The sequence below is a fragment of the Canis lupus genome, chromosome 17, assembly GCF_011100685.1.
Source record: "Canis lupus familiaris isolate Mischka breed German Shepherd chromosome 17, alternate assembly UU_Cfam_GSD_1.0, whole genome shotgun sequence".
In the NCBI taxonomy this organism is placed as follows: Eukaryota; Metazoa; Chordata; class Mammalia; order Carnivora; family Canidae; genus Canis; species Canis lupus.
Window position 1 is genome coordinate 26722269 of NC_049238.1, and position 12207 is coordinate 26734475.

Below are 12207 nucleotides of genomic sequence, written 5' to 3' on the forward strand. Positions count from 1 at the left end.
ACAAATGCCCCAGGTGGATCTTATGAACCAGCAAATTTAGGACTCATTGGAATGTGACTTCAAATCTTGTCCTTCCCCACTCCCACCCACACCCCCAACACTGTGATGTGGAAGTATGTGTCTGTGTATGGGGGAAGTGAAACACAGCAAAATAATGTTAAGGGTACATGTATATTCAAATGTGTAAGATGCCATTATGAATGTTAAATAAATCATGTTGTTATGAAATAGTAGCTCACATCTTCCATACAGCATTCTAATTTTTGGTTTTGCAAATACTCCATTATAATTCAGAGTCTCTGATCTTCCTTTACTAGTTCACTGATTACCAAAGCTATGTCATCCATGGATGCCTGGAGAATAATCCAACCTTGGAGAGATCTATTGCTTTATTTAATGGAATCTCTAAGTGGGTCCAGTTGATGGTCCTTAGCAAACCAACCCCCCAGCAAAGGGCAGAAGTCATTACAAAGTTTATCAATGTTGCCAAGGTATGGTATGTCTGGGAATTAGATGGGATTCTTAAACGAATCTAGATGTTCACTCACTCTAGAGAAAAGTTGAAGAAATTTGGGGTTCATAATATAAAGGACAGTAAAAGTATTCATATCTACTGAACAACTCATAATGCTGTCATGAAAGGAGATTGCTTTTAATCGGCAATACTTAGAAGCATGTATTACAACTATTTTTTCTATAAAATAATGTTTCTCTGGTTGATTGTATTTGTACTTCATTTTAAATTGATAATATTTTTCCTAGATCCTTGTTGAAATTGTGCATGCATTCACCTGTAATTCAGAAAGGCCAGAATAATTTTAAAATTGTTACAAAGTATTGATGTTAACATTTTTCATTGCAGAAGCTCCTTCAGCTCAAAAATTTTAACACCCTGATGGCAGTGGTGGGAGGCCTTAGCCATAGTTCCATTTCACGCCTCAAGGAGACTCATTCTCATCTTTCTTCAGAAGTTACAAAGGTACAGTGGATTAGATCCTAATCCCAAGGAAAAAAAAGTCATTTATAAATTGTTTAGGGATAGAATACTCCTAGGGACACCTGGGTGGCTTAATGGCTGAGCATCTGTCCTTTGGCTCAGAACGTGATCCTGGAGTTCTAGGATCGAGTCCCGCATTGGGCTCCTGCATGGAGCATGCTTCTCCTCCCTTTGCTTATGTCTCTGCCTCTCTCTATGTCTCTCATGAATAAATAAATAAAATCTTTGGGGGGAAAAAAAAGAGAGCTAGGATGCTCCTAATAAATGTCACTCAGGGGGAAAGTTTTCCTTTTAGGCAATGATTGGTTACACTTGGGGAATTAAATAGGAAGAGAGTAACCACACTGCCTAGAAAAATAGGTTGGAAGTGGTGTCAAGTGTCCCAGTAAGAAGGCCTTGAAAACCATTAACATATTGCAGTTGTGAGTACTCCCCAAATATGCGTTTGGTGCTTACTATGTGATAGGCACTGTGACACACACAGGGGTACAAGGAGAATAAGACCAATCATTCCTACCCTACCCTCCTCAAATGAAGTCACTGAACACATAGTACTGTGTTCAGGGCAGTGAACAATACAAAGGTGAAGGGAGATGCCGACATTATCTAGAAATCCTGCAGACTTATAGCTGAGTTTTCAGGAACAAAAATATATTTTTAAAAAAATAATAATAAAAAAAATAATAATAATCCTGTCCTAAACCCAGCTTTTTCTGTCATATTTATTTCCAGATCACAATAATAATATTTTCCCTTATTGAGTAAAAAGGAACATTTCATCCTTATGAAAAGATTTCCTTGTAACCATGTAGTATGCTGTAATCAGTAAGGAAACTTTCAGCTATAAGTTTTTTAAAAATCTTGAAATTGCTGAAACAGTAAGCTAATGAGCCATCTCCTATACCTGGAAGTCCAGAGACAGGGCCAGCTCCAAGCGTGGTCTGATCAGAACTCTGGCTCAGTAGCTCTCTCTTTTTTGGAGGATTAGGTTTTTGTTTGTTTCATTAGACTGGTTTCCCTCCTGGTTGGACTGTCTGCAGCAGCAAGAAAATGATACTTTCTTGCTCATGAAAGTTGGAGATAGGGAAAACTCTCTTCAGCTCTGCCCCCTTGGAATGAAAAACCTTCTTTTTAGGCAGATTGAACTACCTCAAGTCATATGCTCACTCCTGGACCATAACAGTTGCTATAGGAATATAATGTGCTGATTGGCTTACCTCTGTGTTCCTGAATTAATCACAAACCAGAGTGATGGAATTAGGATGATGGTAAATCAGAACCCATCTTTGGACCTGGGAATGGATGCAGCTCCATCTGAGTCACATGGGCTGCTTGGAGAAAGTGCAGACTGATAGAAAATGAGGTCTATTTGGAAGATCTAGTTGCTGTTGGGCAACTAACAATAAACAGCAGGATGTAAGCCAAGATATGCTGCTGTCTGACCTAAAACATGGCACACATTCTATGTATAAGGGGGGTTGCTATACAAGTGTCTTATTTTCCTTTAGCTTTGTACTGAATTTCAAGTAAAGAGCAAAACCTATTTTACATGTTGTGAAGAGTAAGTATTCAGTAGAGGCTCTTACAGGCTTGGAATCACTAGTGTCTGTTTGAAAATTATCTGAACTCCTTTTTCTTACAGAAAAGGAAACTGAGGCCCTCTTGACCTGAAGTTAATTTTTCAAGGTCACCCTTCTAGTTAATGACAGAGTCCCAAACCGTAGCTATCTCACACCCCAGTGTGGCTTTTCCTACCCTATTCTGTCCCAGATTAACCTTCAAGTAATCTCATGACTACAACTTTCTTAGAACAATGAGGACACTGTCATATACTATATATTTTAATATGATAATGCTTATATTTGTGGATCATAATATCTCCATGAAGTGTGACATTCTTGCAGGTGTTTGATGCTGTTTAACATGCCAACATCCCTAGCAGGCAGGCAGAGGTGAGGGCAATTTCTGTTCTGTAGTCAAATAGGACAGTCTTTCCCACTCACAGCCAGAACCAGTACCTTTTCTAATTTTCCTTTTCCAGGTGAATACTTCCCCTACATCAGGGTAGGTGCAATTGATACTTCTCTCAGCTGCCAAGGAATGTCCTAGCCACATGCAGCAGGGCCTGGGGGTGGGCAGAAAGGAAGATTGAAACTTCTCCTTTTCCATCCATTCCCAGAACTGGCATGAAATGACAGAGCTGGTCTCCTCCAATGGCAATTACTGCAGCTACCGCAGAGCCTTCGCCGACTGTGAGGGCTTCAAGATCCCCATCCTTGGCGTGCACTTGAAGGACTTGATAGCAGTCCATGTTATTTTCCCAGACTGGACAGAGGACAACAAAGTGAACATTGTAAAAATGCACCAGCTCTCCGTGACCCTGAGTGAACTGGTGTCCCTCCAGAACGCCTCCCACCACTTAGAACCCAACATGGATCTGATCAACCTGCTAACAGTGAGTTCAAGGGACAGGAGTTTGCACTAAGGCTCTTCCCTCTGGGCTTCACTGCATGACAGGAGGAGGGTGCAGGATGATCTGGGCCAGTCATTCACCAGGTTGCATGCAGGGCTGGTAGGTGGGAAGAAATCGGAAAGGGTGGGTGAGGGCAGGGGAACCCACTCCCATAAGCAGCATGAATTGAGACTATAATCTTGGGGCAAAGAAATTTCCTGTTGTCTGGGGAAGCCTAGTCACCACCCCTATAGTTCTGCCTGCATCCAGAGCTCTTAGGCCCTCCTGCACTCAGCCCTTCTCACTCTCTTTCATCACACCTCTTTCTACATGGCCTCACCTCATCCCCTTCCCTTTGCCCTCCCTGTGCAGTTATAGCTGAAGCTTGGGGTAATGTCCAGACCTCTTCTGTAATCTCCCTGCCCCACCCCCCACCAACCTCTGCAAACCCACCTGGCATTCGAGGCCCTTCCAGACTCATTGTCTATCCAAACTGTTTTGTTATCACCTGATCCCACATCACACTTGCCTCTGAGAAACATTGGACTTTCCACCATGAATAGTTGCCTTCTGCTTCCTGACCTTTGCACTTTCTTGGAAAATCCCTTCCCTACCCACCCCTGTGACTAGCTCAATTCAAAAGCCTCTGTCTTTCTGGATCATTCTCTGTTCCTCTCCAGAGCAGTAATACATATGTCACATGTGTGGCTCTTGCCCTTTGTTCTTTTATAACCATAGGAGGCATCATTTGTATTCAATTTTTTTTTCTGTTTACCTGCTTTACACATTCCATATCCCCAGCATGGTACCTGGCATGTTTAGAGCTCAACAGATGACTTGAATGCTGTATTTAGGAATGAAATGGGTTGGACAGAAGACATCTACTTAACATTCATGTATTTTTTTTTTTTGTCATTTGTGGCTGGTCTCCAGTGCTTTTAGGCTGCTCTAGTGCTTTTAGACTCCACAGGTGTAAGAAGAGAACCTTCCCCATTGGCGGCTGCTTTGTCAGGAGGAAGAGGCATAACCAAATTCTCTAACCCTTGTTTAACAAATGGAGAAGCAACTTCCCTGTTTGGGTTTATAACACTGAAGCATCTGACACTTGGCTGCAATACTGAATTGACTATTTTCCTTTAATGGCCATAGAAAATGAAAAGAATAACCATTCTGAAGCTCTGAGAGCCTAAATCCCCCTAAGACTCTACACTGGAATAAGAGTGTTGGTTCCTAGACTTTTTCACAAACTGTTCCTAGAGCACATAATTGTTTACGAAAGAACAGAACCCCTAAAGTGCATGCAATAATGCTAGCTGTACCTTAGTATAAAGCAGAAGTGGCCAAAACACAGAAACATGAATCTCTTGGGGTTGAGTTTGTCTGACAACAGTAAACACACAGACATTCTCTATTGGGGGGGGAAAAAAAACCTCACAACAATCTAGGCACCTGCATTTATTGATCATTTGCCATGTAAATCTGTTTCCATGAATAAGTGACCAGAGTTGCAGCCCTGATGAGACTGCAAAGCCACAGGCACAGGTGATGTCTGCAGACCAGCCTAAGACAGCCTGCATCCAGGCCAGCTTCACCATGTGGGGGAGAACATCACAGAGCAGGTCACCGTACTCGGGCATTTTCTCATCCAGACAAAAGATAATGGTGGAGTAGGGGAATTAATTTTGAGTTGTGAATGCAGCAAGCAACAGAATGACAGATATTTAGAGAAGTATCAAAGGATTTTGAAGGAAATTTTTTTGGGTGCAAATGGAAGTTCTAAACTCTAGAAATAAGGACTAAGAAAAAAAATTTTTTTTTTTTTGCTGGAAAGAAAAAAGATGATATCAACTCAATCTCTCGCTCTGGGGAAAAAAAAAGAGGATACCCACTCAGTCTCTCTCTCTCTCTCTCTCTCTCTCTCTCTCTCTCTCTCTCCTCCTCCTCCTCCTCCTCCTCCTCCTCCTTTTGGTAATAAAGGAGAATATAGAAGCCACCAAATACCATATTTAGGAACAGCAGTGTTATCTAGTGTAGTGCAGTAGCAGAAATCCTAGGTGGGAGATCTAGCCTTTACCTATGTGTGCAGTTACTTAGTTTTGTCTCCTTGCTAACTGGGCTTGGACTTTGGACTTTTTATGAAGGGTTTTGTGCTCATTTGTGAGATCTCTTCCAGCTCTAAACTTCTATGATTCTAAATAGAAAGATTGGTGGAGCCTTGAGAATGAGGAACCTGGTGTCAGTCTGATTCTGTGGTTCCAGCCCAGTGGCTCCTCAGGATAGCATAGCCCCACGTATGAGCATCTATCATCAAGCCAGTTTCTATTTAAAGACAACATCCCTCCTTCCTCCCCACAACCAAGGAAGAGGTTCAGTGCACATTCATTCTTCCTGGTCACAGGTGGATTCATCTCTTCAATGCAGGTAGAGGTGACTCCCATCAGGTGTTCACCTAGAGCCCAATGGGCATTTCACAGAGCACATATGGATTGGGATTAGAACCATTTGATTGACAGAAGCTGCCCAAATGTATGTGAAGGCATCCATAAGTGCAGTATTTGAAGGGGCCATTCTTTTGCCCCAAGACTCTAGGTCAAGTTTTTGCCCAAAGTGATTTTTCGCTTCTAAACATGGCCTCAGGTAAGGCAGCCAATTCACAATAGAGAGCCCTGGAAGGTAAAAATAAGAACTCTTAAATGAATCCACAACTACTGAGTGTCTGCTCCATGCAGTGAGCTGCATAGCAATGTTTGAACTTTCTGTAATAATTGATTGCATTTTCACAGAACTTTCACATGTATTTTCTTGATAGATCCTCACAGACACCCTAGGAGGTAGCCTGGACAGGGCAGAGCATGTAACATCACCACTGCTCCTCTGTATTTTACAAAGGAAGAAACAAATTTCTATAGGACAACAGGCTTGCAAATGGCGAAAAATCTAAATCCCAGTTTGGAGGGATGAGGGATTCAGATTTTCCTCCCTCTCTCTCTCAATGATGGACATTTACTCTGTAATGTGGGAACATTGCTGACATTTATTTTATTTTGCATCTGTAAAAACTAAATCTCTCTTTCTTCATGGATGTCTAAAGAAGGAGTTAATTACAGAACAAAATCTGTGAATCAGGGACTCTGTGCCATTTTTATCATTGTAAACTTACCCCCTGAACAGCACTGGGCTGTAAAGGAAGGAGGACCCCAGCACTAAACTGTTGGGATTTGGGTTGTTCCCCTCTTCGGGGAAGATCTAGAGAAGGCATTTTCCATTGTGATCCCAATCCTGGAACCAGAAGCTTTGAAAGCTGATGCTTCTTGCTTCATGGTGTACGAAATTGTCTGATTCTTTTCATAGTATTTTTAGATCTATCAGTTACTTTTACCATTCTGAGTATATGCAAATAACTGGAAAGCCCCCTGTATTTTTACAGTTTCAAAAAAAAAAAAAGAAGAAGAAGAAGAATTGCAAAAATGGTGAATGGAGATAGTTTGATGACCAAGTGTGTTTTATTTTATAATTTTCCAGTCATGGCAGTGTGGTCTTAATGTACAGAGTAAATCAAAACAACCATCTTTGCTGATAGGCTTGGATGTAAATGCAGCAACCTGAGACAGTGACTAAGGATATTTTTTCAAAAACAATCAAACTCAAAATATGTTAGACACAAGCAAACATTCCTGAAATTCCACTGACAAACTGCCTATAATTATAAAATATAGGTATATAGGAAGTAAAACAGGTTACTCCACACAGGGCTATAAAACCTAGAGGGTATGAGAGAATGCTTGTAGGTAGGTCATGGCTGGGAAAGTAGAGCAATGGCAAGAGTAACACAGGGGCAGCTTTACATTCACTAATGAACATGGTGGCATTTGACTGGAAGCCATACTCTACAGCGCCCATCTCTGTGGTCCAGTAAACAAACCCCTGCTGGATACACATCAGTTCATCTAGTCTTCACAGCAGTCCTGGGAGGGAGCTATTATTTATGCCTCCCATTTTATAGACCAGCAGACTCAGACCCAAGGTTAATGACTTGCCTAAGTTCACACCACCGCTAATAGATAGCAAACATTTGGAGAAGATATTTCCATCAAAGGATCTGGTATTTGTCCATGTGATGTATGAAAATAGCCAAGATATTCTGTGTCTTTTAAAAGAACATCTCCCCTACTTAGTGTGTGATTACTTGGATTTCTGGTGAGATGTTCTACCACTGTTGTCATCCCTTCTCCAACAGATGCCAATGCCAGTCATTAGAGGCCTAATCAGGAGGACAGGAACAGGACTCGTCAAAGTCCAGATTAACTCCTATAACAAGGAATTTAGAAGAAGTCATTTGATTTTCTATTTGTGTAGTATTCACAATGTAAGGCAGCAAGCTGTGGCTGGGATTATAGAGGTAGAAAAGATGGATGCACTGCCTGCTTTCTTGAAGCTTAGAAGCCAGTAGAGTTTTCCATTGTGGAATTTACAAAATGGCAGGCAACTCCCCATGGCAGATAGGTTTTTTTTTTTTTTGGCCCACATGGAATCATAAAGATTTTATTAGTTGCCAGTATTTAAAAATTGAGATATTTTGAGACACCTGGGTGGCTCAATGGCTGAACATCTGCCTTTGGCTCAGGGCAAGATCCCAGGGTCCTAGGATCGAGTCCCACATCATGCTCCCAGCAGAGAGTCTGCTTCTCCCTCTGCCTATGTCTCTGCCTCTCTCTGTGTGTCTCTCATGAATAAATAAATAAAATCTTAAAAAAAAATTGAGAGTGGTTACTTTGGCAGCACATATAGTAAAAAAAAAGTGAGATATTTAATGAAATATCCAGATTTCTGGCTTCTTTTGACAAATGAAAAGATATGGCACTTGTCAGGCTCACAACAATTTGCCTTAGCTGAGCAGTGGTTGTCTCTCATTCGTCAGGGACCACTGCTCTCCCTGTTGCTTCCCTAACCTGGAGATCCAGTGTCAGATTCCACTTATCACAAGTTTTTATTATTCAGCTGAGAGGAAAGGTCCCCAGGGTAATTACATTTCTAAAGATTTTTTTTTCCTAAATAAAACACTGTTATACCAATGTTCCTATCAAAAGATCTCTTTCCTGCATCCCACTTCATTCTTTTGTATAATGGACTGGCCTTAAAGGCATTCATTTGTGATACATGATGGACGCCAACAAAAAGGCAGAGCCCCTGGAGGCAGGAGTGCCTGCTGTTGAGGGAAAGGTAGATACATTCTTTGTGAGCAAGATTTTCAAGATCTGAAGTGATGCTGGAGCCACTTTATAATAAAGTCGATTTTATTATGTTTAGAAAAGTCTCTAGGTGACAAAATCTAGGCAAAGCCACGTATGACCTGATATATAAAATCCTTAATTTAAATGTTGAATTTAGGAGCTAGAGTAGTGACTAAAATGGTCCTGGGCTCATATTAGATGATCAATAAATATTTGTTGAATGAATGAAGGATTAATTAAAAAATGACATTGTATAATGTCAACTTTTAAAAAAAAATGAGAACAAAAAGATAAATCCTTGAAAGACATCCTTTGCCTGAGTTTTCTCCCACTTCCTCCTCCTTGCTCTTTTCCCTCATTCCATATCAACACACACCAAGTCTTTAGACTCAAATGTGTTAAAAGAAACTTTTCATGTCTAAATGGCCAAAGAAAGGACAGGGCACCTGATTACAGTCACTACTGATGACATGATGTGGTTCATCAGGTAGCTTAGCATTGAAGGGTGTGGGTGGGACTCATCCAGGCTTATTTGAAGTCTCATGACTTACTATTTTAGGTGAATGAGACTGTGCATTTTAAGTTTTACTGATTTTATCCATCCTCTCCAATCTTTTATCCAAGTTGTTGTCCTTGCCTGCCCTGATCTTTCCCTCTTTCTTTCCCCAAGACCTCCCAGGTAAGTCCTACTTCACAAGTTCTTCTGTGACTCCATCCTGATCATTTCTGTCTTTGGTGACATCCACACGAAATATCAATAGTAACAGTAGCAACACCAAATAACCTTTCTTGACATTCTACTGTGTACCAGGGCTCACGGGTAGTATTTCACATGAAGTATTCCATTTGATCCTGATCAAAATGCAATTCATTAGGGACTTTTATGGTAATTTCCATTTTACAGATGTGGAAACTGAGTATCAGACTTCTCTAATATAACTGGCCCAGGGTGACAGGACTAACCAGTGGTAGATTCAGCACTTGAACTCAGGCCTACCAGACTCTAGACAACCATCTCCCTGAACAATCCCTATAGCATTGAGAGTGTTGCCTTTTGCTGCTGTAAACACATCATAGGATAATGATGACCATAGTAGGTTTAACTGTTTCTTTAAAAGTTCATGTTGTACCTCTACATGCTATCTTATTAATGTTCTGCATTCTCTCAAATTATTAGACATTAAGCATTGAATTTGGAAAATATTTCAGCAGTGTAAATAAGTAAATGTGAGCCAACATCATCATTTATCTCTTCTAATTTCTTGCAGCTTTCTCTGGACCTATATCACACAGAAGATGATATCTATAAACTGTCACTGGTGCTAGAGCCTAGAAATTCTAAATCGGTAGGTGGTGTTTTCTCTCTAAGGATCAGTGCCAAATACTGTTGTTTGTCATTTATAGTAAGTGCCTGTTACAGTGATGCTTTGTGATCTGAAGATTGAAGAATTTAAAAAATCTTCCATTTTGCCAATGGAACAGCTGAGCCCTGACAGTTTGAGGATTATTTCTTCACAGCAGAGTCTAATAAAGAAGAACATATTCCTAATTACTGTTTTATTGTTTATCTTCTATGTGTTGTGTCCTGTGAGAATTTGTTATACATATAGGCCCTCTTCCCAACAAAAGAAGAACTCAATGTTACAGAGCATCTAGACTCTTCAATATAAAATCCCATTCAGCATAAAATTTGGTTTAATAAATTTTGAATGCCCTAATCATAATGCACAAATTTCTCTGCTAATAACTCAGCTCAGAGTTTCAGTATCACATTGGATCATGTCTCAATTAACAGCTGACTCTTAGTAAAGAAACATTATCTGCTGCAATTGAGCAAATTGCATTACTGAATGTACACTGGTCATTAGTTTTAGTGAGTAGATTGTATCTTAGATATGTTTTATGCTAATAAAAATACCTCAGTGAATTTGAAATTTACAGTGAGGATGAGGTTTGCATGTTGAAGGAAAAACTGTCTATGTTTGCTTCTTAGATGAGATCAGGTTTATGATAAAGGCCTCATGCCCTACCTCCTTACCAGTTGAATTCAGTGGCATATTGTCAGAGACATGGACCCTAGGTCTGACCATCTATTCTGATTCTGAAGCATCAGCCCCAAAGAGGCAGAATGACAGTAAGGTCATTCTCTGGTGCTCGGAGGTCATGCATTTGAGTCTGAGTCAGTTGACTAGAAGCACCTGTTCTTAGAATGGTGAGTGTGGTGGTTCCATCACTATGTTCACCTCACCACCAGCCCTCAGAGGACCATCTCCTGGAGACACTGAAGAACAGATCCACATGGGAAGGTCAAAGGAATGAGTGAGGGTTAGATTCTGCAAAGTTAGCATGACAAACAGCTGGAGAGAACAGTAAAGTTATTAGAAAAAAGAATTTATGAACTCTTCTCTCATTCCTTAGTTTTGGTGTGAAGAAGTTGATTGCGGAGTGGCAAGCTGTATATATGCATTTCCACCTCCCCACACCTTATTTACCTGTGACTAGGTACCTGAATTGTTACCGGTTGGTTGTTAGGTACCTGGTGGGGCAACAGTATCTCATGAACTTTTAAGGAAATGGAGTCTGGTGAGGACAGATGTCTCACACGGAGCACATAGCCAGTATGGTGGAGAAATGGGATGCATCAGGCCTGTCTTTAATGCCTGTGCTTTTTCTACCACGTGATGCTGCTCATCTTTTTCCTGCCCTTGTATCAGGAACAGGCTAGGAATGACCGTGTTAGCACACTTGACTGATTTGCACTCTTTAGATTTGTTTTAGTTTCTTTTCAGGGTACATTTTGCCAATTTTAGAAGACATTTCCAACAAATGTAGAAAAGTCTTTTTATCTTTTGTAAAAGCAGAAGCTTTCAAGGCTCCTTCCAAGGGCTAAAATCCTATGAATCTATGAAAATGCATTTCTCCATTCCCTTTCTGTCTCTTGTCTAAGTGGAATATCATCCTGTTTTGTGCTTAGGTGTGACATATGCTAACACTGGAGAACAAGCTCCTGTCAGGACACTCAGTGTGCTGATGGTTGGTGCTGGTGGGCCTCACCGTAGTCCCACTGCGAACCTTTGCTCCTCACAGTGCACCCTTCGTGTCTTGCCAGTTTGTGTCTTACTTTGCATCTTGTTTTTTTCACACCACCTCTAGGTCAAAAGAAATACCGTTCAATTCCATGTATAAAATAGTTAGGTCCAAACAACTTAATATATATCAATGTTCTAATGACTTAGAACCCACTTGAGAAAATAATACATGTTGAAATAAAAATAATATTGTAATTTCATTCCTAACCAAAATTCCTTACTAATGGATGTGTGTGCCTGTTGGGCATGGAACAATTTCTTAAATCTTGGAATCAGAGTGAATACTGCTACCTTTTTTCTTGTCCCACATTGATTTTTTTTTTGCTTTGGAAAGATATGATATCATTGAAAAAATGTAGCATGATCTATCTAATGGGTGAACTGTGAACTACTTCAAGCTGGTAGTTCACATGATGTCTGACAAATACTGCTGTATTT

At 40.5% G+C, this 12207-nt stretch overlaps 1 protein-coding gene across 7 annotated transcripts in view; it reads left to right on the top strand.

The window, feature by feature from the left end:
- RASGRP3 (RAS guanyl releasing protein 3) overlaps positions 1–12207 on the top strand; it is a 98750-nt gene that overhangs the window by 68803 nt on the left and 17740 nt on the right. For all 7 annotated transcript variants that reach the window (XM_038561248.1, XM_038561250.1, XM_038561249.1 and 4 more), the window contains 4 exons: positions 318–491; positions 863–979; positions 3177–3452; positions 9949–10026. In XM_038561248.1, the coding sequence (XP_038417176.1) occupies positions 318–491; positions 863–979; positions 3177–3452; positions 9949–10026 (645 nt within the window). The remainder of the gene's footprint in view (positions 1–317; positions 492–862; positions 980–3176; positions 3453–9948; positions 10027–12207) is intronic.